The sequence below is a fragment of the Zonotrichia albicollis genome, chromosome 3 (assembly GCF_047830755.1).
Source record: "Zonotrichia albicollis isolate bZonAlb1 chromosome 3, bZonAlb1.hap1, whole genome shotgun sequence".
Lineage (NCBI taxonomy): Eukaryota > Metazoa > Chordata > Aves > Passeriformes > Passerellidae > Zonotrichia > Zonotrichia albicollis.
In genome coordinates, this window is record NC_133821.1 from 67,399,894 (window position 1) to 67,422,277 (window position 22,384).

At 44.2% G+C, this 22,384-nt stretch overlaps 3 protein-coding genes across 10 annotated transcripts in view; 2 read left to right on the forward strand and 1 right to left on the reverse strand.

Moving 5' to 3' along the window:
- Positions 1-4,219, forward strand: part of RMND1 (required for meiotic nuclear division 1 homolog) — a 21,069-nt gene extending 16,850 nt beyond the window's left edge. For 3 of the 6 annotated variants that reach the window (XM_074537753.1, XM_074537755.1, XM_074537754.1), the window contains 5 exons: positions 611-675; positions 1,540-1,616; positions 2,708-2,828; positions 3,523-3,639; positions 3,873-4,219. In XM_074537753.1, the coding sequence (XP_074393854.1) occupies positions 611-675; positions 1,540-1,616; positions 2,708-2,828; positions 3,523-3,639; positions 3,873-3,905 (413 nt within the window). In that variant the 3' untranslated portion in view covers positions 3,906-4,219. Of the gene's footprint in view, positions 1-610; positions 676-1,539; positions 1,617-2,672; positions 2,829-3,522; positions 3,640-3,872 lie in introns of those variants that run through there. The other 3 variants (XM_074537758.1, XM_074537756.1, XM_074537757.1) reach the window with 3 other exon arrangements.
- LOC141728643 (uncharacterized) overlaps positions 1-13,004 on the reverse strand; it is a 15,866-nt gene extending 2,862 nt beyond the window's left edge. Inside the window, exons 1-2 of the mRNA XM_074538603.1 lie at positions 12,705-13,004; positions 63-12,603 (exon numbers count right to left, since the gene is read on the reverse strand). Coding sequence (XP_074394704.1) covers positions 11,149-12,603; positions 12,705-13,004 — 1,755 coding nt within the window. The 3' untranslated portion in view covers positions 63-11,148. The remainder of the gene's footprint in view (positions 1-62; positions 12,604-12,704) is intronic.
- Positions 11,389-21,612, forward strand: ZBTB2 (zinc finger and BTB domain containing 2). 3 transcript variants are annotated; one of them, XM_074537750.1, is made up of 3 exons: positions 11,389-11,529; positions 15,234-15,417; positions 17,376-21,612. In XM_074537750.1, the coding sequence occupies exons 2-3, from the start codon at positions 15,245-15,247 to the stop codon at positions 18,736-18,738; spliced, it is 1,536 nt and encodes a 511-aa protein (XP_074393851.1). In that variant the 5' UTR covers positions 11,389-11,529; positions 15,234-15,244; the 3' UTR covers positions 18,739-21,612. The 3 variants fall into 3 exon arrangements, with proteins under 3 accessions (XP_074393851.1, XP_074393853.1, XP_074393852.1); XM_074537752.1 differs by lacking the exon at positions 11,389-11,529 and adding an exon at positions 11,672-11,808; XM_074537751.1 differs by lacking the exon at positions 11,389-11,529 and adding an exon at positions 12,298-12,981.
- The last annotated feature ends 772 nt before the right edge of the window (positions 21,613-22,384 follow it).

A 22,384-nucleotide genomic window follows, 5' to 3' on the forward strand; every position in this document is an offset into this window, starting at 1 on the left:
GCCAGTGCTGAACTCAAGCTTCCATAGAACAGAAGTTAGAAATTCAGTAACAGTACACTCACCTAAAAACAAAATGGGAGATTGCTCAAGTTTGGATTGAGCTTCAACAGGAACGGGTGGTGTGTCCATACAGGCTAACTGTGGTTGGAGCACAGTGCATCAATACTGCACGAATGGAGAATGAGAGCTGTGCCGGACACTGGAAATGCAGTGGAGGCTCTTGAGGTGCCACATGAAGTCTGACGCCAGCATAGCTCATTATCTCCAGCCTCCTTGGAATGTAATTTGCAGAGAGCTCACACATCCAGTAGAGCACTTGGGCAGACAACTTGTGAGCTCAAGCAGAAACTCTCCAGGATCTGAGCTGATCACTTGGAGAAGAAAGCTGTGCTCATGGTGAAGCTGGTTCTGTGTGCAGAGCTGTGTCAGTGCCCAGCCCAGATCTGGTGCACGGAACAGTGATTGTGTGGTACAAACTGTAACTTGCTGCAAATAATGTCTGTAAGCATCGACATGTCCTGAGGCAGCCTGTTGGCAGATGTAAAGGTAGAATTACTTGAAAGCATATGTACTTCTCACAGTCTTCTGCTTTGTTGTCTCTGTGTTGCAGTGAAGCTAGCTATTTGGGAATCATTACTGGATAACTTTGTGGAATCTATCCAGTCAATTCCTGAGGTGAGGTCTTGTTCCCCTCCTTTTCTCCTGTGTTTTGTAACAAATCAGTCCATATGTAGCTGAGGATAGGGGAAAAGCAATTGAATATTGAACACATTTGATCGTAAATCCATGAGTGTAGAGAAGCTCAGAACACCTGCAGAGGGGTTGGACAAGAAATCATCAGCCTTTAAAGGGCTGGGAGTTCGGTTCTGCATTGTAATAATGTTTCCTATGTTGTGCCACTGTCACTTGCTACTGGTGAAATGTATGTGTAACAGGATAAGCAGCATTTAAAAATCTGACCAAACACAGAGTGTGCTAACTTGGGCTGAAAACAATGTGCTTTGACTTGAACATAATGAAGAGTTTGAGTGAATTATGTAAAAGTTTTTCATGAGACATAATTACAGTACAAAGCTCACATAATGTTGTATATAAAATTGAGATTTGTAGAGTTCAAAAGAGAAAACGTTTGGTTTATTACTTTTATGTGAAGGAAATAAATGGTAATACATTGATTGTTATAAGGAGAAAGTCTATTAAAAGGCTAAGGAGTGGCAAGGTAAAAGAACACTGTCATGACTTTAAAATAAAAACAGCAGGAAGGAAGAACAAATCATCTCTTGTTCAGGAAATCACTTACAGAAAATGCCCCAGTATTTCTGTAGCTACTGATGACGTACTCAGTGATTTATTGAGAAGCCTGATGAACCAGTTGCACGGTGATATTCTTAGAAAGCTAGAGAAGCAAGGCACTAAGCAAACAAAACTGTTAGTAAGTACAGTGTGCATTCTAAGATACTTCAGGCTGTAAAACTGTGGACTTCTTAACTACTAGTACATGTTACTTGATCAAGCAGTGAAGAACTTCCTACTTTTCAGATTCTAAAGTCACGAAGGAAGGTAAAACTCTCTCATGCAGATGTGATGCAGAAAATTGGAGAACTCTTTGCACTAAGGTAAATTCTTTGGTTACATCCAAGACATTGTATTACACAGAATGTAAAAGTTACATTGTGCAGTATACAAAGAGAAGAATGCATACTAAGTACAGCGGGGTGAGACAGGGTGGGAGAATTCCTTATTTGACTGGAGTCTGTTTGCTATTTACATTAGTAAGGGGACCCACTGGTTCACCACTCACTGGCAGTTCAACTGCAGGCATTAAGTAGGCAGTATATCGTAAATGACCAAATACCACACCCTTTTCCTTTCCTGAGTCCAGCAACACATGTTTAAACTAGTAATTACTGTAGATACTGTATTTACAGCATGTAAAGGATACCAGGAGAAAGGTGGGTAGGTGTAGAAGTGTTAACTACAGCCTAGAGTCAGTAAATATCTTTTGAGTTCTGTTCTGTTCTTCCCTTGACATACTCAGAAACCACTGCTAAGTCATTGTATTTAATGTTTTTTCATCCCTCAAGTGAAATTCGGCCCTTGACAATACAGACCATTACACACTCAAAAAATAAAAAAAAAAAAAAGAAAAAATCCCACCAAAATCTCCAAGTTAAAATTTAAAAAATCCTGTTTCAAACGCTGGGGTACTTGAAGGACTGATCAGTAATCAACAGTGACATTCCAGGTATCCAAAGGTTTGTTAGCAATACATTGAAGGCAGGAGATTTTAGCTTTCAGCCTTTATGATGCTTAGACCATTGCCTGATTCTGAGGGGTCAGCATGCAGTCCCAGTCACATTTAGGAGTTCTGTATTGCTGCTTCAGTGAGCCCCAGCATAGTCAGGGACTTCTCTACAGGTATCAAAAATTAAGGAAGGTGACAGGTTGAGGAGGCAATGATGGCATAAGGAAAAAGTGTTTAATGTTCAAAAGAGTTTCACAGTAGAGTATTTGCAGAAAAGTTTCAGGAGATGTGACCAATTTTAAATAATCACTCCAATTGTATTTTTACTATGAAAGGAGATTCTTTTCATACTGTATGTAGAATTACAGGAAAATTTTCTTATTTCATTTAACTGCTTGTAAATATTTGCTCCTATATTCACCACAAGGAAGACTGAACTACAGTAGTGCCCATTCTTTTTAGACACCGTATAAATCTGAGCTCAGACCTGCTAATAACACCAGACTTCTACTGGGATAGAGAAAAACTGGAAGAGCTTTATGACAAGACTTGCCAGTTTCTCAACATTAATCGCAGAGTTAAGGTGAGTGTTTTATTGTTGTTTGAATCTTCCATGCTCAGATCAGTTGTCTTTGGCTCAGCAGGGTCACAGATTGCTCTGTGAATGTGCTTTATTTGCAGAAAGTGAATAAATAATAAGGTATTATTTACTCTCCCCTTTTCCAGCTGTTATTAGCCCACTCACACCTTTACCTGGTTTAGGTTAACCTGCCTCACATACATGAATTATTTCCTGGGCCACTAAATTAGGCTATAAATAGAAGAACTGAGAAGTGGATTCTTCTTACTGACATGATCATTCACATCAGTTCTTGAAGGGTGACATAATGTTTACTGCTGAACCAGAATAAGAAGCATGAAAACTACCTCTCCTGGTGGTACAGCAATCATAAATACTCAATTTTGAGGCATTCCAGAAAGCTGTATCTTCTTTTGCTTATGACTGTTTTCATGAGTAGGTATCACCCAGAAACACTTCAATACCTGTAGATGCATATCTAAATTTATATTCTTTTGGGGAACCCATTGAAATAACAGGTTCATTTATGCTGAAGCTTCTGTTGCTTGTGCATGTTGTCTTATGGAATTTTCTGTTCTATTAATTTTCTATTCTATTTTGCAGAGGTGTTAACCCCTTTCTAGTTCTGTGTTTCCCTATTTAGTGATCTGATTCCATTTCTGAAGTCCAGATTTGTGATGTTTGTAATTGCTTGCAGGTAATGAATGAAAAGCTCCAGCACTGCATGGAGCTGACAGACCTAATGCGAAATCACCTGAATGAAAAGCACGCGCTGCGCCTTGAGTGGATGATAGTAATACTGATCACCATAGAGGTTGGTGGGCCTTTCTTCAGTATTAAGGACATAATAACAAGTGCAATTTCTATACTTCATACTTTGAGAAATAAGATTACTGTATTAATGTAATGTACACAGGGATTAGTATTTGTTCTTTGCAGCTTTCAAATTGCAGCTACAGTTACTTTTCAGATTATCTGATTTATAGCGTAAAGTGGTTTAAAGGTTTTAAAATAAAAATTCACACCAATGTGTTTGCTGTTCCACAGGTTCTGTTTGAACTTGCAAGGGTAGTTTTCTGATGACAGAAACTCAGGAAGAAGAAAACAGACAAAACAATAGAAAAGACAAGACTTGGAAAATTCCGATCAGATGCTTCTGGAGAATGATGAAGTTGTGTCTCCTGATAAATCTCTAAATCTTCTGCTCAAATTAAGAAAAAAAAAATCAAATCAGTCTGTGAACATTATTCCCAGCCACTGTACTAATAATGTTAGAGAGGGCTTAACCTATGGATGAATCTCATGTGTGCTGACTGTATTTGGTGAGACTCTACATCTTTCTCCCTTAACAGTTAAAATGATGCTGAATAAATGGCTACTTTGTGTATTTCTGATAGATGTTTTCTCTCATGTTTACCAGCTCACTCTTGGAGAGCTGCAACACTGTCCCAAGCTTGGAGATGGCATTACCATTTGTTCTGGCATGATTTTAATATATGTGGCAGATATATTTAATGTTATGTTTCATCCCATCAGAAAGTGGTGTTTGTACACTCGAATGGGAATACATTTATTGAGAGGTAGTACTATTTTCATTCTTTTTTTACATTTAGTATTCATATAGAAGGGGAATCAGTTGATCAGGAGCACAAGGACCTGTAGCAAAATGGTAAACTAAAGGAAGATTCACAGTATTTCTCTGTCCACCTTATCATGCTATCTGATTTTCCTCAGCGTAAGTTGCAAGGAGTGAGTTAGCATAGGGTGAGATGTCTTAATTATCCTCTAAGTTAAAGGTTCTTCTTTTTTATTTTTAATCTATTCCTAATACACAGAGTGCTACTTGAGAGGATGAACAGATTTTTTTTCAGAGCAACTTCTTTTTCTAAATGTATTTTCAGAAACTGGTACACAACTCTGTTTTATCACCTGTTTCAAATTCACTTTAGTCCAGTGTATTGAATAAGGAACAGAACCTAAAGATTCTGTTAAAAGTTCCTGGAGCATCATTAACAAGCCATGATGACTAAATTTTGGCTAAAAATGCAACTACAGTTGCAGTAGCTTACTGTTCTCTGTTCACCTGAGAGAATTATTTCTGAGTGCAATACTGGACTCCTGTTGAGTACATCAAATAGACATAATGGAGATAAAAATAAAGTCAGGCACAGCTAGCAAAAACATCTGGCTACAAACCCATCCTTTTGCCATAAATTGCAATACAATGCCATGGGTGCCTCTGAAGAACCAGCTGCTGCTCTTAAGTAGAGGCTTTTTCTACTGGAATCAAAACAGATTGTAACTGGAGGTCTTGGAATACCTCAAGTTCCTCTTCTCTGAACTGCTGAGAAGGTCTAAACAGTCAGGCCCTGCTCAGGGAAGTGAATTGGTCAGAACAGCAGGGTGACAAATACTTGTCACTGTGGAACTGCTCTGCATCTGTAGCCTGACTTACAGTGTTGTTGAGGAACAGAACATTACCTCTTTAATGCAGCAGGAAAATTTAGCAAGCACCACTTAATAACGGAGAATTAGGTTACATTTTAATTCTAATTTTTCCAGCAAATATTTTTCAGGCTTCTCCCTCCCCTTCTTTGAGGTAATACTTACACTCAAGGACATTACTTCCCATTCATCTCACATTTAATGTTTCAGTGTTTCAACTAAATTGCTAAAATGTAAATATGCAGACCAACTGCATCAGTAAAAGTGGTTTTAACAAAGTCATTGGAGGACTTCTAAAAAATGCTCTTTAAAAGCATAAAGTGTCTAGGCTTGATCATCTGAAGTATTCTCTCTCAGGACTGTAAGAATTACCAACACCTCAAAACAAAAGAAGTGCAGTTACTTTTGAAACTGTAAATCAGTTTATCTTGGCACATAAAATCACAGGCATAAAGTCATACTGTGCTTCTTGCCAAGCCCTCAACCCTGCTTACTCCATTGAGTGGCTAGTCACACTTTTTAAAAAAATGCAAAAGCTTCAGTTAAGCCTGAACAGATCTTTAAAAGTTTGTGTCTGTTTTTTCATGGAGTACACACAGGCAGCTGCATCCAAGCATGAGGGGCTTTTGTATTAGCAGCTAACTCTATGGAGAATCCTCTTGGTATATTACACAGAGAGAACCAAGCTGGGAATTGAATTCACCAAGAATGTAACTTGAGCTTTCACTGCATGGTATACCAGGGAGTAGAGCCCTCTGCGACCACACAGCACGTGGGAAACTCTCCCTGCTTGCACTCCCTGCTTCTGCTTCAAGCCAGAGATCCCCTGGGGAGCCCGTGCACATGTACACATGGCCTGACCAGGGGGAAGTTTTATGGCACAGGCAGGATGAGACTCCAGCTCCAGAAGCAACACAAAATTGCCTTATTTGTGAGAACACACCCATCTTTTGCCTGCCTCACCCACCCCGTGGTCTCCTGGTGCAACTGAAAACAACCATCATCACTATAGCTTGCACAGTTTGAGTCTTCATCAAAATGGGTCTACACTAACCAGTAAGGGTCACTTGAGGGAAAAAAAAGATGCAATAGCAATAAATACAGAATATGCAAGGAAAACCAGAGAGGAATCCTAAAATACCCAGAACTCTGAAATGTTAACCTTTTTTAAAAAAATTAAGACTGGACGGTAAAAATCTGTTCATATGAGCCTTGTTAGACCATTCTTTATAAGGATCTCAACTGTGCCAACTGCTTCTATCTGTCTGCTTTTTCTGTCACATAAGGTAAAGGATAACTTACACATGATTTTCTTTGGCACATCTGCTGGGAAGTTGTCACCAGAGTAGCTATTTGTAAAACAGCAAGGAATGCTGAGAGCTATGACTCAATTCCAGACCTGTTTTTCTGGGGTGACAGCACTCATGGCTACAGAGTCAATCTCTGCTCTCTGCTGTGCTGTTCACATCAGCTCTGCTTGCTGGATGCATGCACACACCTCCCTGGAGCTCTGTCATTGGGAGCTGCTTCCTCTGGAACACCTCACCTGCATGGACATTACAAATGCACTTGGAAACCACTGCAGTTTGAATCTTTTTTTTTCTAAGGAAAACAACACATGCAAGTACATATATTGCTGTAACTTTATAGGCAATCTCCAGTAAAAATGTCACTCCAGCCAAGAGGACATTGTCATGTTTGGTTTTACCTGTTAAAAGTGGGCAGGGCCAATATCAAAGGCTCATTTTGGACTAAGCCAAAGGCAGAAAATAGATGGCTGATCTGCACTGCAAGAACTGTGTTAGTAGGGTTACACTAAAAATTTCTGACTGAGAGAAGGCTCCTAACAAGAAAAACTATACACACAGTTAAACTATTTCCTTAAATGACATACATTGTACTGACAAAAGGGTGGTTATAATTATTTACCCTGGTCTAAATTGCAGCTACTCAACTAGTTTTGTTCACTAGGTGTAGAAACAATTCCTAATATCCCAATATCAGAAAACCAGCTTAGCCTACAAACAACTAAGATCCATTTCTTCATCTTTTCACCTCATACAGCCTACACAAAAGGTGGCTCCCACACCATGGATCTCCTTCACTTGTCAGACCACCAAACCTACTGGCAACAAAAATGTGAAAGCTCAGATCTCCTTGGGGATGAGCACTCACCTATCACAAACATATCCCAACAGCAAGGCAAGGAAGAGTACAGAAGCCAAGGCAAAAAAAAGCAGAGCCATTGCACTACTGCTGCTGGGCCCGTACATCAGTTTTCGCAGGGATCACTTTAACATTCCTACAATGCTGTCTGAAAGATAGGTGAGACTTGGACAAACTATGTGCACAATTCTAACAGGGGGAGAACAGAGTCCTGGATGAAAAGATTGGAGACTCAGAGGTACAATGTTCTAGGAAGAAGCTATTGCAGCTGTTACAACTTGCCACCAGGCCTTCTCACCAGCATAAATCCAAAGTGGAAATGTTAGAAATGGCAGCTGTGCTAATAAAACAGATTTACAGCATTGGCATAAACTCTTGGTTTACTACAGTTGTACCCATGTGAAATAGGGTCCCACACCTTCAGGGAACAATTCCCACGTGTTGCCTAGGACATGCAGCTCCCAGATCCCCATGGCTTCTACTCCTCTGGGAGTGTGTCAGCAGTGCTGCAGGGAGCAGCGAGCAAAGAGCTCTTCAGAACAGCAATTGTGCTCTGTTACTTTTCAGAAATGCTGAGAAATTTGAAAACTCACAAGAAATCTTAGCACTTTGAGCCTAATTAACATCACTAGAGCTGGTGAGGTTTTGACTATAGCAATAAAAAAATCTGCTATTCCACTCCAGATTTCAACTGAGCTCATCCAAGAAGACACACTTACAGGACTTGAGACTTGATCAAGTTCCTCCCACGGTTCAAGTGACTTTACTCAGATTAGCAGACACTTCCATCATCCTATTAACACTTATATCATCAGCAGCATGCTCATTTACAATGTAAAATATGATCTTATCAGACAAAATGCTGCCTCTAATCCAAGTGCGTACAGACTGAAGTAAAACCCAAAACCTAGGGACTCATCCTATCATCAACAGCATAACACTTAACTAAGAATGTGCTCAGATGTGTGTAGCACTGTCTGAACAATCCCTTCAAAAAGTCATAAAAGTGGGAAAGAAATCCTAATCAAGTACTCTAGAAACTCAGGAGGAAAAGCCAGCACATAAAAACTAAAAGCTCATGCCACATAAAAACTAAAAACTAATGCCACTTGATGAGACATTGATACATTTTGATTACACTATCACGTGCATGGATTGTAACCTAAGAAACAAACAAATCCAAAAATCTGAAGAAGAGATAGAGTAATATTTTAGATTCACATGATAAGCAGAGTGTCCCAAATTCATCAGGTGAATGCTTATCACTCCTTGCGACACAGATGACATGTCTCAGGTGACAGTCACTACTGAGGGTCTGAAGTTTGGCAACATTACACTCAACACAACCATCTTCCTACAGATTCCAGCAGGCCTTGAATCCAACAGGATTAGAAACTGCATTATTGCTGGATTCAAGTATTTCAGTCCAAATAAAGGTGATTTACAGCTGAATTATGAGCTGTTAATAATACAAATAAACTATAGCTAAGTTAATTTTTCTCCAGTTTCAGAGACAGCACAGAGGAGAATCCCACACAAATGCCAACACACAAGTAAGCAAGTGCAGCATAAAAGAAAAAAAGGGGCCCAAAAGCCTGCCAGATATCTGCCAGAAACACGCTGGTTTTACTAAGTAGCCCACTCAGTTAAATTAAAAATGATATCACTTTTTCAACATCTTCCAGGAGAATGAGACAGATCATCAAACCACTAAGCAACTTGAGTTCAAATGCCCATCTACTCTCTTTACTTTGTATTTAGCTTGCAAAACTGAAATGCAAGGGAAACCATTCAGGGGAAAAAATTGCCAAGTAGACTGGTTAAATACACTCTATAAACTTTCTGACACATGCTCACATAGCAGAACTCAGAGAGTTGTGCTGAACTACAATGGACAAGTTTTAAGACCTCAGCTATTTGAGATGGGTCTTAAAGATTAGGTTCTGTTCAGATTCTAAGTACTGGAGCAGCAGCAGACAGCTTTCGGTTCCATTAAAATTAAAAGTTGTTGGGTTTTGGGATTGGTTTGTTGGGTTTTTAAGTGAAGTTTTAAAGTTTTTAAGACTTCACTAGTTTTAAAAACCTGCACTTTTCAAATGAAGTTTAAGCTGAGTAAATAAATTTATATTCATGAGCTATTTGATGCAAAGACTCAAGCTGTGCCTAGCAAGACATCCATTAATTTCAGTGGAGATGGCTTAGTCAGACACATAAAACTGGTCTAATCCTTTATCAATTTAGATCCCGTAGAAGTTACAACAGTCTGGGATGGCTGCAATCATCTGTGGATCTACAAACCAGACAAGATACAAGACTCCTCCTCCCCATCAGCACACCTGCTGTCAAGATGCAAAGTTCAAAGTTTGGGCCTTTTTTTCCATAGTATATCTTATTTAATTACCATGGAAACAACATCCCAGGCACAGCTAGGCCCCTAAATGCTGGCTTAAATAAGTACCCTAAAAAAGGTAATAATAATCTGGACCTAATTCAGACTGTTGGCATTGCAGCATATGCTGTATGCCATGAACAACAAAAAGCACACTGGAGGGCAGCAGGAGCAGGGCTCCAGGGCAGGGGGTGCAAAGGAACCCCCTTCACCTATTGCTGGCCAAACATCTTCCCACAAGGTATTCAACAACAAAGTTTCTCTCTGAAAATGGTTCGGTCCGTGGCACTGCTCTGCTCAGCAGATGTATCCAGGCTATCCCTGGACTGATTCCCTGCCTGGAGAAATCACATCCAAGGGCCTCCCAGCCCCTTGTAGAAAACCGCATCCCTGCTCCACGCTAACAGCTCTGACTTAGTAACTTCTGCAAGACCGACAACTTTTTCCGGTACATCTGCTGGTGTATTTCTTTATGCAGTTTTATAAGCATTCATGTATTATTCTACAGCACACCTTGGATTTGGATAAAATGAGGCCTTGCTACAGCCACCCTCCCTCTGCACTCCACCACAACCAGATCTGCCACTGTGGGAAGCTGCAGATGTGATTTTTACATACGGCAGCTATATCACCCCTTAAAAAGGCAAGTTAAGAATATCCCCTTCAAAAAACCTGCATCCAGCTGAACAGACTGCCAGCAGACCCAACCTTTCCACGTTCGTACTCTTAATCACTCTTTTTGACAACTGAACTTGTAACCTCTCATCTGACAGCTCAGCCACGGCGTGCCCAGGGCAGTTTCACAGAGACCGGTCCCACGCCGCCCCTTCCCGACGCACCGGAGCGAGACTCGCTATAAATGACACCTGGACAGGAGCCAGAGTGACGCGGAGGAGGGCACCGGCTCTCAGAGCTCGTGCCCGATAGGCCCGAGACACCGCGTCCCGCCGCTGCCGGCCCGTCCCCGTCTCCCACATCCCCGGCGACTCCGCGGGAAGCGCCGGGACGCACCTGCGCCCGTCACTCCTCCTCGGCAGCGAGGGCAGCACCCGCCGGCATCCATCGCTCCATCCCACACCCGCCGCCAAGCACCGCCCGGCCGGAGCCGCTCGGGGCCCCCCGGTGGCGGCACCGAGCAGCCTCTGCCGCCACGGCGAGGCCGGACGGGCGCCGGGAAGGCGGCGGCGGGCGCGGCACGGCACGGCACCGCCCCATCCCATCCCATCCCATCCCATCCCATCCCATCCCATCCCATCCCAGCCCCGCACTCCGCACGATCCCCGTTATCCCGCAGCGCTGGAGGCGGAGGGGGGTGCAGGGGGGCTACACCGGCCTCCGCCGCCCGGGAGTTTTAAAGGGGCAGCGCGCCTCGCTAGGAGGGGAGCAGCGGCTGTGCCCCGGGGGGGCCCGGAAGGCGGGAGGGCCGCTCCCGTTCCCGGTGCCGGCGGTGGGGCGGGCGCGGAGGGAGGGGCGGGAGCTGGGTGTCTCCCGCTGCCGCCACAGCGCTCGCCGCCTCCCCTCCCCCACGGCGGGGGCTCCTCGCCGCAGCCTCTGTGCTCCGCTCCCGGTCATGTGACCCGAACGTAACCGGACAGGAAAAGCCGCCGCCGCCGCCGCCGCGCTGACTCCGTTGTTGCTGCTGCCGGGCGCGGAGACGGCGGCGGCCCCCGCGCGGCGGCACCCGGCGGCCCCCACGCCCCCCAGGTGAGCGAGCACCGGCCGCGCCGCGCCCGCCCCGCGGGGCACCCCGGCCCCGCCGCCCGCACGTGCGCCCGGCCCCGTCGCGCCGGCCGCGGCCCGGGCTGAGGCGGCGGCGGCGGGGGCGCGGCGGGGCCTGTTCGGCCCTACCTCCGCATTGTGTGTGAGGGGCTCCCCGGGCCCCGCCGGGTCCGAGCGGGCCGAGGGGCTTGCGGGGCGGGAGGTGGAACTGCCGGTGAATCCCCGCCGGACCGGGCCGGGCCAGGCGGCTCCATCCGGGACACGGTACGGGTTGGGGGGGGGATGGGTGCGCACCGAGGGTAGGGTAGGGCCGGGCCGAGCCGGAGGGGAGTGGGTGGGTCGCAGAGAGGAAGAGAGGGAGGAGGCCGGGGGGGCCGGTGCCGCCCGGCGCGGGGCTCGGCTCGGCCGGTTGAGGCCCGCGCTGCCTCCCTCCCGCCCCCTCCGGCGGCGGTGGCGGCGGCAGCAGCAGCAGCAGCAGCAGCAGCGGGATCCGGCGCGCGCGGGGCGGAGCGGCCCCGCCTGTCCCCCGCCCCCCCCCCGGCGGGTTGGGATGGGCCGGCCCTGGCGGCGGCGGCGGCGGCTCTTCCCGTCTCGCGCGCCCTGGCGGCTCCGCTCGCGCTGCGTCTCGCGCGCCGTCTCCGTCCCGTCCGTGCGCGCGTGGCGTGCGCGGGGGGAGTGGGCGGGGCCAGCAGGAGGAGGGAGGGGCGGGGCGCAGCCAGTGAGAGCGGCGCGCGGCCGCCCGGCCTTCCGCCCCGGCGGCCAATGGGAGCGCGCCGTCCTCTCCCGCACTGGGGCCGAGCGTGCTCCGGGCATGGAGCGGGCGCGCGGCCGGACACGCCCCCGGCCCGGAGAAGGCGGGAGCGCCCCGGGGGCGAAGGGGGGGGGTGGGAGGCACGGAAGGCCCGTCCCGGCTCCCCGCCCGGCCTGAGGGCGAAGGCCGAGCGGGCGCCTGCCGCCGCGGCGGGAGGCGCGGCGCGTCCGTGAGCGGCCGGGGCCGCGCCGGTGCCCTCTGCCGTCGGAGCGGGAGCAGCGCCGCGGGCTCGGTGCTGTCCAGGTTCGCTGCCCGGTGTGCGAGGGCAGAGCGGGAAGCGCCGTGCCCGAGCTGCTCCCTGCCAGCCCGGCTGGCTGCCCCTGCCCTGCCCAGTCCCGCGGTGCGGTACCGGCGCTCTCCCGGTGTTATCCTGGGCCGGTGCCGCCCCCGTGTCCCGGCGGGGCCTCCCGAGCGAGCGCCCGGCCCGAACGGGCTCGGCCCCGCCCGCTTGGCGGCTCCGGCAGCGCCGAACGGATCCGGTAACTTGCAAAGGCAGAGCGGGGCCGGCCAGGGAGGCACTGTCCCCACGGGTCTCAGGGCACAAGAAGTGTTTCACACGCTTGTTGCATCGGTCAGCACTGAAGTACCGCCTTGCCAATGTTAATCGCCGCTTCCTTGAGCTCAGGGTAAAATTCCTGAGCACACGCATGCCTGTAATGTGCAAAGTGCTTTCCTCGCTCTTCTCATCTGCCCTATCATTTCCTTAGAGTGTAATTACTGCAGTGCTTTTAGCTGGAGCGCTTAGGTATCATCCAGATACATGCGAAACACAATGTTGTGCACATGTATCATTTTTTTAAAAGTTCAATTCAGGTCTGTAAGGAAGGGCTTGCTGTTCGGGGTAAGAGTGAAGCTCCAAACTAAACACACTTAGGACGGTAATAACTAGAAAGAATGCTTGTCTGGCTCTGAGTGCCTTCGCACTGGTGGTTTGCTCTGCTTGGCAAGTTTTGTTGTCTAAGTGCAAACCAGACTGAATTTTAAAAATGTAAAGCACATTAATAATCAAAATTAAAGGTTAAAAAAAATCTAGCGAGTTTTCTGTAAATCACCCACATGGGGCATCTTGCAGGATTAAATAACACCAAACATGATTTTTGTTCCTGCTGACAGCAAGTATTCCCTCTTGTGGAGAGAGAGAGAGAATCTTAGCCTATTGTATGTACAAACTTAGTTATCCAAACATTAGTTGAGGGAGGAGAATATGTACCTAAAGAGAGCTGAAACCTCACTTCTTTTTCTCTTATTAACTGTAAGAGAATAATCAGCTGTATCTTACACTGTATTTCTTTTTTTGTCTTTACACCCCTGTCTCCAATGAGTTCTGATCTCATGTGAATGCGAGGGAATGCATTTGGTCCTGGTTATTCCTTTAAATATGAGGGAGTTCTTCCCTGTCCAGCAAGCAGAAATATTTGCTTCCCCAATGACTAAACATACTGGCATATTTCTGTTCTCTTTCCCAAAAAGCCGTGCTCTTACTGTATAAAAGAAACTAACTGCCTAAACCTGACTTAAATTCTGGTAACTTGCTGTTAAGTTTAGAGGGAAAAGCACCCAAGACTTCTTACAAACTTTTTTATCCACTTCTAGTTTCACCTTCTCTTTCTGCTCAGTTCTGGTTCTGTTCTGGGCATTACATGGCCAGGAATTTTGTTGGCTTCTCTTGCTGTTTTATATGTTTATGTACAGATTTACAGTGCTTCATACTTTTGCCCAAAGCTCTATTTGCTTTGATTAAGTTTGTTTCCACTCGCTGATCTTACTAGCCCTATATTCATCCATCCATCCAGCCATGGGTAACTGTCCTGATGTGTTTTCCTCTGTGTTTTTTTTCCCTCAAAGTTACCAATTTTTGCTTCCAAGACTGCCCTTGAATCCTTGAGAAAAGGTTTAAAGCCCTTAGGTAGTTGTTTGTGGGCAGCCTCCAGCACCTGGTACCAGGAGGTGCCCAGAGGGTGAGGGGCAGTGGAAGCCCTGGCCTAGGGGGGCTCGGGTCAGTGCCACATTGCACCCCTGGTTATCCTGCCTGCTGGGTGGCCAGTGGCCAGCCATGGACAGAACTGCACCTCCCACCCTTTGAGTTTCTTGATTTTCTAGGCAGGCATGAGGCGTGCAGACTTCTTAAAAATGCTGTTGTGGCTGGTCTCAATAAATAGATCAATAGTTATTAGGTGAAAATGTTGACCCCTGCTGTATTGATAGTCCAGAGGGCTTGCCAATACCTAGAATGAATTCACTGTTTGAGCCTGGGATGATTCAGGTATGTATCTGGTATTTCCCAGGAGAGGGCATAACCATAACAAATGTTCAGTTATTTAACGCTGGCCTTGGATTCAGCTGGATGGACTCATAACTTTTAGGTAAAAGATACACAGAGACACTGAAATCCTAGGTTAAAAGTATCTAACTTGTCTTTTATTGGGTTGTGTCACTCCCACTTGTGTGGGTGAGCGACTGACATCAGAAAGGAGAATCAGTTTTCCTCTTTGAGCAGACAAGTGGCAACCAAAACATTTTCTTTTTCCCACTCTGTATAGGTGTTTTTACTACTTGTTAATATATCTTCCTCTTCCTTAGCTATTTATATTTCTATATCCAAGTACCCACACCATGCCTTTCCAGAACAATTTGGTCCTGGTTCTCCTTTGCTCTTTAAGCCTTGGCAAATCACTCACAGCTTTGTGAATCACATTTCCCATCGTGAAAGAGAAGTCCTTGTCTATGTGTAAGGTATCTTTTATACAGTAACTTGGGATTAAGATGTGTTACTAAAGTATGACATCCGGATATTGGAGAAAATATCTGTTATGACACAGCTACTGTTGCATCTGTGCATCTACTGTAAAGTTTTACATGCAAGTCATTTGCTTTTCAGAGTGTAAAAAAATGGATTTGGCCAACCATGGACTTATTCTGCTGCAGCAGCTAAATGCTCAGAGAGAGTTCGGTTTCCTGTGTGACTGCACAGTTGCCATTGGGGATGTCTACTTCAAGGCACACAAATCTGTCCTCGCTTCTTTCTCCAACTACTTCAAGATGTTGTTTGTTCATCAAACCAGGTAACTCTAAAAAGGTTCACCATTTAAATGTTGTTCAGTTAACTAAGCTAAGGGAATCTAGCAACAAAATGTTCTTTTTGCTTCTTGTTAGGACATAAAGAACGTCTTAACTGCAAACTAGAACCTCACTTTCAAACATATTAAAGTTGAACTGTGATTCATTAACACTAATTTTATAATTAAGCACAAGTTCCTTATCCTTAAAAAAGCATAGAAAATTTAATTTCTACAATTGAATACTTCAAAAATCCTGTCTTCTCTGCTGCACTTTCCTTCCCCCACTCACTGTCTTCTACTCTGTCTTGACACTGTTCTTGACATTTGTGCAATGTTACATACAATCAAATAAGTACTTGCTAGGAGATTTTGAGAAATAAACTTACAAAAGAGGTATATGTGTTTCATTTCTTTGCATTTTATTGTCAATTAAATAATAGAATACTATGTAATGGTGGAAAATAAGGGGGTTTGTGGTGCTTTTCTTTCAGTGTTTTTTTTTTTTAATTATTTCTGTACCACAGGCTTACATTGAGGAGATGATTGAAAAGATCACAAGAGTGTGAGACCACTTTAAAGATTTTTTGGTCTTTTTCCAAAATACTTGACCTAACTCAAAAAGTTAAAGTGATTCACACTTAACTCTTTGGCTAAGAGTTCTTAGCCAGAAGTGAGCTGCTAGGAGAGAAGTGCATTTGCACTTCTGAAACAGGACTGCAAGCAGATGTTATCAGTCTTGGTGGTCCATCAAGAGCACACAGTTATCTTTGAAAGACAGTATTGCAAGTTTACTTTTGAGTCATATATCTGAATTCAGAAGCGGTCACAGAGAGAGCTCAAGAGGGGTGCACCTCAAGAAACAGAAGAATTGGCTGTAATTTCCTCCTCAGCTTGGTAGCCTACTGTAGTTAGAGCATTCAGACCACAGCACGTAATCATGCCCGTTTCTGAATTTCTGTGGTTTATTTATGTTTGTTTCTAATAGAGGAGCTACAAATACTTATGAAAAATAATTAGAATCCCAGTTCCTCTCTGATCTCACCAGGATGTTCCCTGTTTCCTTTCTTGTTCTGTGAACCTTGCCTTACTTTCTACACAGAGATACAGCCTCAGCTAGAGCAGTGGTGGCTGTCTCAGTCCAGAGCATCGTAGAGGTTGATGCATAGGGCACACTGAGTTGGAGGGTGGTGTTGGTTTCAGCCCTCTTGGGCTGAAGAGGGGATCACAGCCAAAGCATCTCCCTTTGAGTGCTCTAATCAAGGGACTGCTAGGCTGAACAGGCAGTCCGCTGGTGCTGCTGTTTTTCCTCCCTATTAAAGGAAAAAATCTGCTGTTCTGCTGTGTACGAAAAACTGGATTCCAGGGGCTACACCTGTTGCATGAGATCCCTGGGTGAATTCACACTCTGTACTGCATGGTTTCTGGATCATAATGCACTTATGACAACAGAATACCACACATTTGCAGAACTGTAGCTGTAAACCCTAGTAGGACATAGAATCCCAGCAGGCAAGTGGCAGATGAATTAGGTGTTTTCAGGACTAAATACTGAGAAAAGTTTATTGGACTGTGAATTTAGAGTCCCATGCTAGCAGGATGTAATTTAGCTACAGATGTGTTTGAATCCAGCCAACAAAAGGGGGAAAATGTCTTTGCAGTTTACAAAATATATTCATATGTGACAACACATTTACACAACATAACAGCAATTTAAAATGGTATAGGTCGCAATGGGACAGCTTTGCTTTCAAGCCAATTACTTCACTGAGGAAAGAAGTCATCTTTCAAGTAGCTCCTGAGATTAGCTCTTTCACAGTAAAGCATTTCCCTTTATATTTATTGCAGATTCTGTCTTTTGAATTTAAGTAGAAACCTCCTATTTTTATCAAGGCTTGAATAATCTAGAACTGGGAAAAAATCTTTTCCTTATGTCCTATTTATAATTTTGTTTCACCTTTCAGTGAATGTGTCCGTTTGAAAGCGACCGACATACAGCCAGACATCTTCAGTTATCTCTTGCATTTGATGTACACTGGGAAGATGGCACCACAACTCATTGACCCAGTTCGACTAGAACAGGGAATAAAGTTTCTGCATGCATATCCACTAATTCAAGAGGCCAGCCTTGCAAGTCAGGGAACTTTTTCTCACCCGGATCAAGTCTTTCCATTAGCATCTTCATTATATGGCATTCAGATTGCAGATCACCAGATAAGGCATCCCACTAAGGTTACGTCAGCGACTGACAAACTTGGGCGAGAACCACGGCCTCAGACATCCCGGATGAGCCAAGAGCAGGCTTCTGATGGCTCACAGCTCTCGCAGTTGGGTGCAAATCTGCCACAAGTGAGCCGGACAAATATGTCTGCTTCTGACCCATTGCCATCTTCTCTGTCTCCGGAATTGGTGTCTGCTGCTGGTAATAATTCACCTTCGGGAGAAGAGGCCAATATGGAAGCATCTTCTTCAGATGAGCAGCCTGCCTCTCTCACAATAGCACATGTCAAGCCAAGCATTATGAAAAGGAACGGAAGCTTCCCAAAATACTATGCCTGTCACCTCTGTGGCCGGCGGTTCAACCTGCGCAGCAGCTTGCGGGAGCACCTGCAGATCCACACGGGAGTTCCCTTCACATCTAGCCAGCAGGGAGAGAGTAATATTTCTTTGTCTCTTTGTAACAACACAGCTGATAAAGATGCCATGGAAGTGCCTGAAGCGGGGATGATTAGTGACAGCGAGCTGCAGCAGATCTCAGACTCCCCAATAATTGATGGGCAGCAGCAGTCAGAGACGCCTCCCCCCTCCGATATCGCAGATATCGACAACCTGGAGCAGGCAGATCAAGAGAGGGAGGTAAAGAGACGGAAATACGAATGTTCCATCTGTGGTCGCAAATTTATTCAGAAAAGCCACTGGAGGGAGCACATGTACATACACACGGGCAAGCCCTTCAAGTGCAGCACTTGTGACAAAAGCTTTTGTAGGGCTAACCAGGCTGCCAGACACGTGTGCCTAAACCAGAGCATGGACACGTACACCATGGTGGATAAACAGACTCTGGAGCTCTGTACCTTCGAGGAAGGCAGTCAAATGGACAACATGCTTGTACAGACCAACAAGCCCTACAAATGTAACTTGTGTGACAAAACTTTTTCAACTCCCAATGAAGTAGTCAAACATTCGTGCCAAAATCAAAACTCTGTCTTTACGCTAGAAGAAGATCGCTCCATTCTGTTAGGTGGTGGGGACACAGAAGCCACAGAGACTGATAACGCAGTGTTAGCCTCCATCAAAAAGGAGCAGGAAGCAGTGTTGTTAGACTGAATGTGAAACCTATATCAATTTTTTAAAGTTTCTTTACTCATTTTTTATTAAATCCATTTTTTCCTCCCGCTACCTCTTACCTCACCCCTACCATCTTTTCCAGCAACCTCCTTCCCACCCTTTGTCTTCAGCAACCAGAACTGTACTGGCACATTAAGGAAATTGGACTTTGCCTCTCCCACCAAAACAAACAAAAAGCTCTTGCATCAAACCACAACAAAATTGATTTTAATACAAAGGAACATGTGGAAAAACAATCCAGCTAACTATGTTGATAGTATTAGTTATTCCAAATTTAATAGATTTTAAACAAAATTTGGATTGCTTAAAAGTGTATTTAGATACAATGATGAGTGTAATGAGAAACAGAGTATCAGTTTGGTAAGCCAAGGATATTTGTATTTTAGTTTCCCTGGTAGAAGGCATTTTGAGATCTTGCAGATTAAACACTGTGCTCTTTACAAGTCTGCATGCAAGTTGATTAAGGTTATAACCTAAGCCCTCAGAACTTTTCCTCAAAGAATGCAGGAATCTCTGTTCATTGAGTTAAAAAGAGCTGAGGGTGTTGGTTTTCTTTTAGCCGTATGTTTTCTTTCAAGTATGCCTTTGGGTATCTGTTTCAGAGTCAAGCCAAGTTGTTACTTAGTCAAATTCTGACTCAAGTAGCTGTAATAGTAATGTGATGGCAATCTTTATATATATATATATATAAATACTGTATATGTATAAAGATTTATATATATATAAAGTGTCTGTGTGTATATTTGGTACAGGTAAATAAATGCACACATCCTTTTTAAGTAACTGGCCGTCTGCTCTCAGATTCAGCCTGGAATGTCTTTTAGTTGTTGGACAAAGCTAGTCATTGCACAGGTTGCTTTTAGCCAAATTGAAACATCCTGAGCTGTGTGCATTTTTATTGACCTGTTGAAGAGAAGCCAGTAGGTAAGTGTTGTCACCCAAGCTACCAAGGAAACTAGAGAAGTGGCATACAGGTGAACACTGCACCATCATTAGTGCAGCACATGCGTGTGTTGTTAGCTATACAGAGCTTTGAGTCTTTCTGGATGAAAGGAGAGAGGAAAAGCTTTATTTCCTTACTCAGGCAAGGAATGTCCATGATTTCATTTGGTCTAATGGCATGAGTTAAGAAGAAGGAAAAGCGGTATTACAGCAACAGGTGATCATGGTTGTTTTAAAATGAATCTGTAGTGCTGGCTAGAAAATTCTGCTCTATGAGAGTCCTGTTATTTTGAAAGCCAAGACAAAGCCTGCAAAAACTGAAAGGGTGAATTCTGTAGTTTTAGTTACTGCTGATGGTAGTACTGCATCTTTGTGTTAAAAATCAAGTTGTTGATTTTTATTATTTTATATAGATGCCCAGATTTTTTGCTGGTAGCCTAAAAACCTAAACTGACAGCAGCAGTGAAGCCCACTGAGCAATTACTGGGCCAACAGAAGGTCTAAGTGGACAGAAAAAGTGCCCCATCATAAATGGAGACAGTGTGTGTTTGGGGGGAGGGGTGGGAGAGGGCAAGTCACAAACCACAGCTCTTCTCTGTGTATACGTTTAAACTGAATATCATCTTTTTGTGTATAGTTAAGTTCTCAGATTTGTAAGTTTTTATACATCATTTCATTGAATAAAAACTGAATTAAATGGGATATGATTTATTGAGTTGAAGGTGAAAGGTTGTTGGTGTTCGGTCTTCCTGGATGAGCTCTTGCTGAATGAGTTTAAAAGCCAAGCAATGTATTCTGTTTATCAGACTAAAACCTCCATTACACAGGTGAACAATGAGCTTACTAAAACTTGAGGTGGATTTAGCACAAAAAGTCTCTACATACTAGATTTTTTCCCAGCTTATTATAATGTGACCATTATTGTAAAGTTTATTGTAAGTGCTATTGATTTTATTATCTCTCTTTTATTAGAGTTATAGGTTTAAAATCAATTGACTTCAAAGTCTAGAAGTCTTTTGAGGTTATTTTAGTGCTGCCCATTTTAAAACTTTAGGATCTTCATCTACCAGTAAAATTTTCTTAAATGTGGGGTTTATTTAATCTTTCTTAGTCCAAAATGCTCTGAGAATAGAAAAACAAAAGAATAAACCTTTCCTAGTTCAGGGTAACATCAGCTTTGGAGATATCTGTGGTTTAGGGGATAGTCACAAGTTCATTTCCAAAATGACTGAAGCTGCTAAAGGTGCTACCACCTCAGCTGTTAGTTACTGCTTAGATGCTTTTTTTTTTTTTTTTAATCCAGTTCTGCTATGGGGCAAAGTACAGCAGTTCAGCTCAACTCCCCAGATGGCTGGTTGTGTAAGGGTGCATGTGGCCACAGCATTTATTGTGAGACACTATTCCTGCTCTCACTTCTCCTTCTCCACTGTTTGGACATCATGATGTTTTCTAGGTTACATGTTGAATGGACTCAAGCGAAAAACAACCAGTCTTAAAAGAAGCTATTTTTCTGTCAAACTTGTTCCTTATTTTAGCTCTGCAGAAGGTTTTGAACAGCTCACAGATTGTGCAGAGACAGAGATGAGCTGGGAAGAGCCTTACTGAAGGCAGCGTTGCTGCTGGCAGCACCCAGGATGTAGAAGATGGGAAGGGGTGACTCCCACTCGGGCAGGCAGCTCCTTTGGAGGGCAGAGTGGCCTTGCAGGCTGGTGTGCTGCCCAGCAAGATGAGCAGGGTGGGGCAGGGAAACAAGCAGCCATGGAAGGAGTTGGTTGTGATGGTCCTGTTGCTACAAGGAATGTGAAATTGCAGGCTCAGCAGAGATACTTTCACCTGTTAATATTTATTCTTATGAAATAACACTGTCAGGTAAAAAGAAAAAAAAGCCACAATAAAGAGACTGTTTTAATATGTGTTGAGCTATGATAATGGTTTCTTTTAAATACCCTTTTATTGTCTGATGCTCCATTGGGATATTTAAGTCATTGCCTTTCAATTTCATGAGCAGTTTTGTTCCTTTACAACATATTAGAAACAGTATAATTCTGGTTAACAGCTGCATCAAGAATTTGGGAAATTGCAGCACAAATGCAGTTTTGCTCAAGCTTCTTTTTCTAAACCCTCTGAATTATTATTACAGTTAGAGATAACTCCGGGGTCTAGTTTTCAGTTTGACTTGGAGATTTGTGACTGCTCATTGCTCATTGCTCATTCAGTCTGCTCACCTGCTGAAGTTGTGAATTTTCTACCAAATAAAAGCAGACATCTTAGCAGGAACTGCTGAGAAGTTGGTGAAAATCTGCCATCATTCAAGGCCATGGGCTGGAACTTCAGCTCCATGTTTTTCCAAAGGAATATCTTCAAAGATAATTTCCTAGGCATGTCACTTGACATCTCTGCCTTGACTTCAAAAGTACCAAACACCTACAAATCTCTCTGCTCCAGTAGAGGATTATCACTTCTGAAAGTGAGGTTTGCAGTCCATTGCAGTCAATATTTTTCCATCAAGTATCTTCTCCATCGCTGGTCTGATAGTCATTCTGCTTCAGGAGAGGGAGAATTTATCAGAAGACTTGTGTAACAAACACTGGATACTTAAAATTGCTCCTGTTTGCACTACAGAGCCTGCAGTTGCTGTCTTGATGTGTAAAAAATCTGGCTGGCTCTTCAGCTCCAAATCCCA

What these genes read in the sequence shown, in the direction of transcription:
- ZBTB2 (XM_074537750.1), top strand. Translation starts at nt 15,245, where the DNA reads ATGGATTTGGCCAACCATGGACTTATTCTGCTGCAGCAGCTAAATGCT. An exon ending in TTGTTTGTTCATCAAACCAG is followed by an intron (nt 15,418 to 17,375) that starts GTAACTCTAAAA and finishes TTCACCTTTCAG; the next exon opens with TGAATGTGTCCGTTTGAAAG.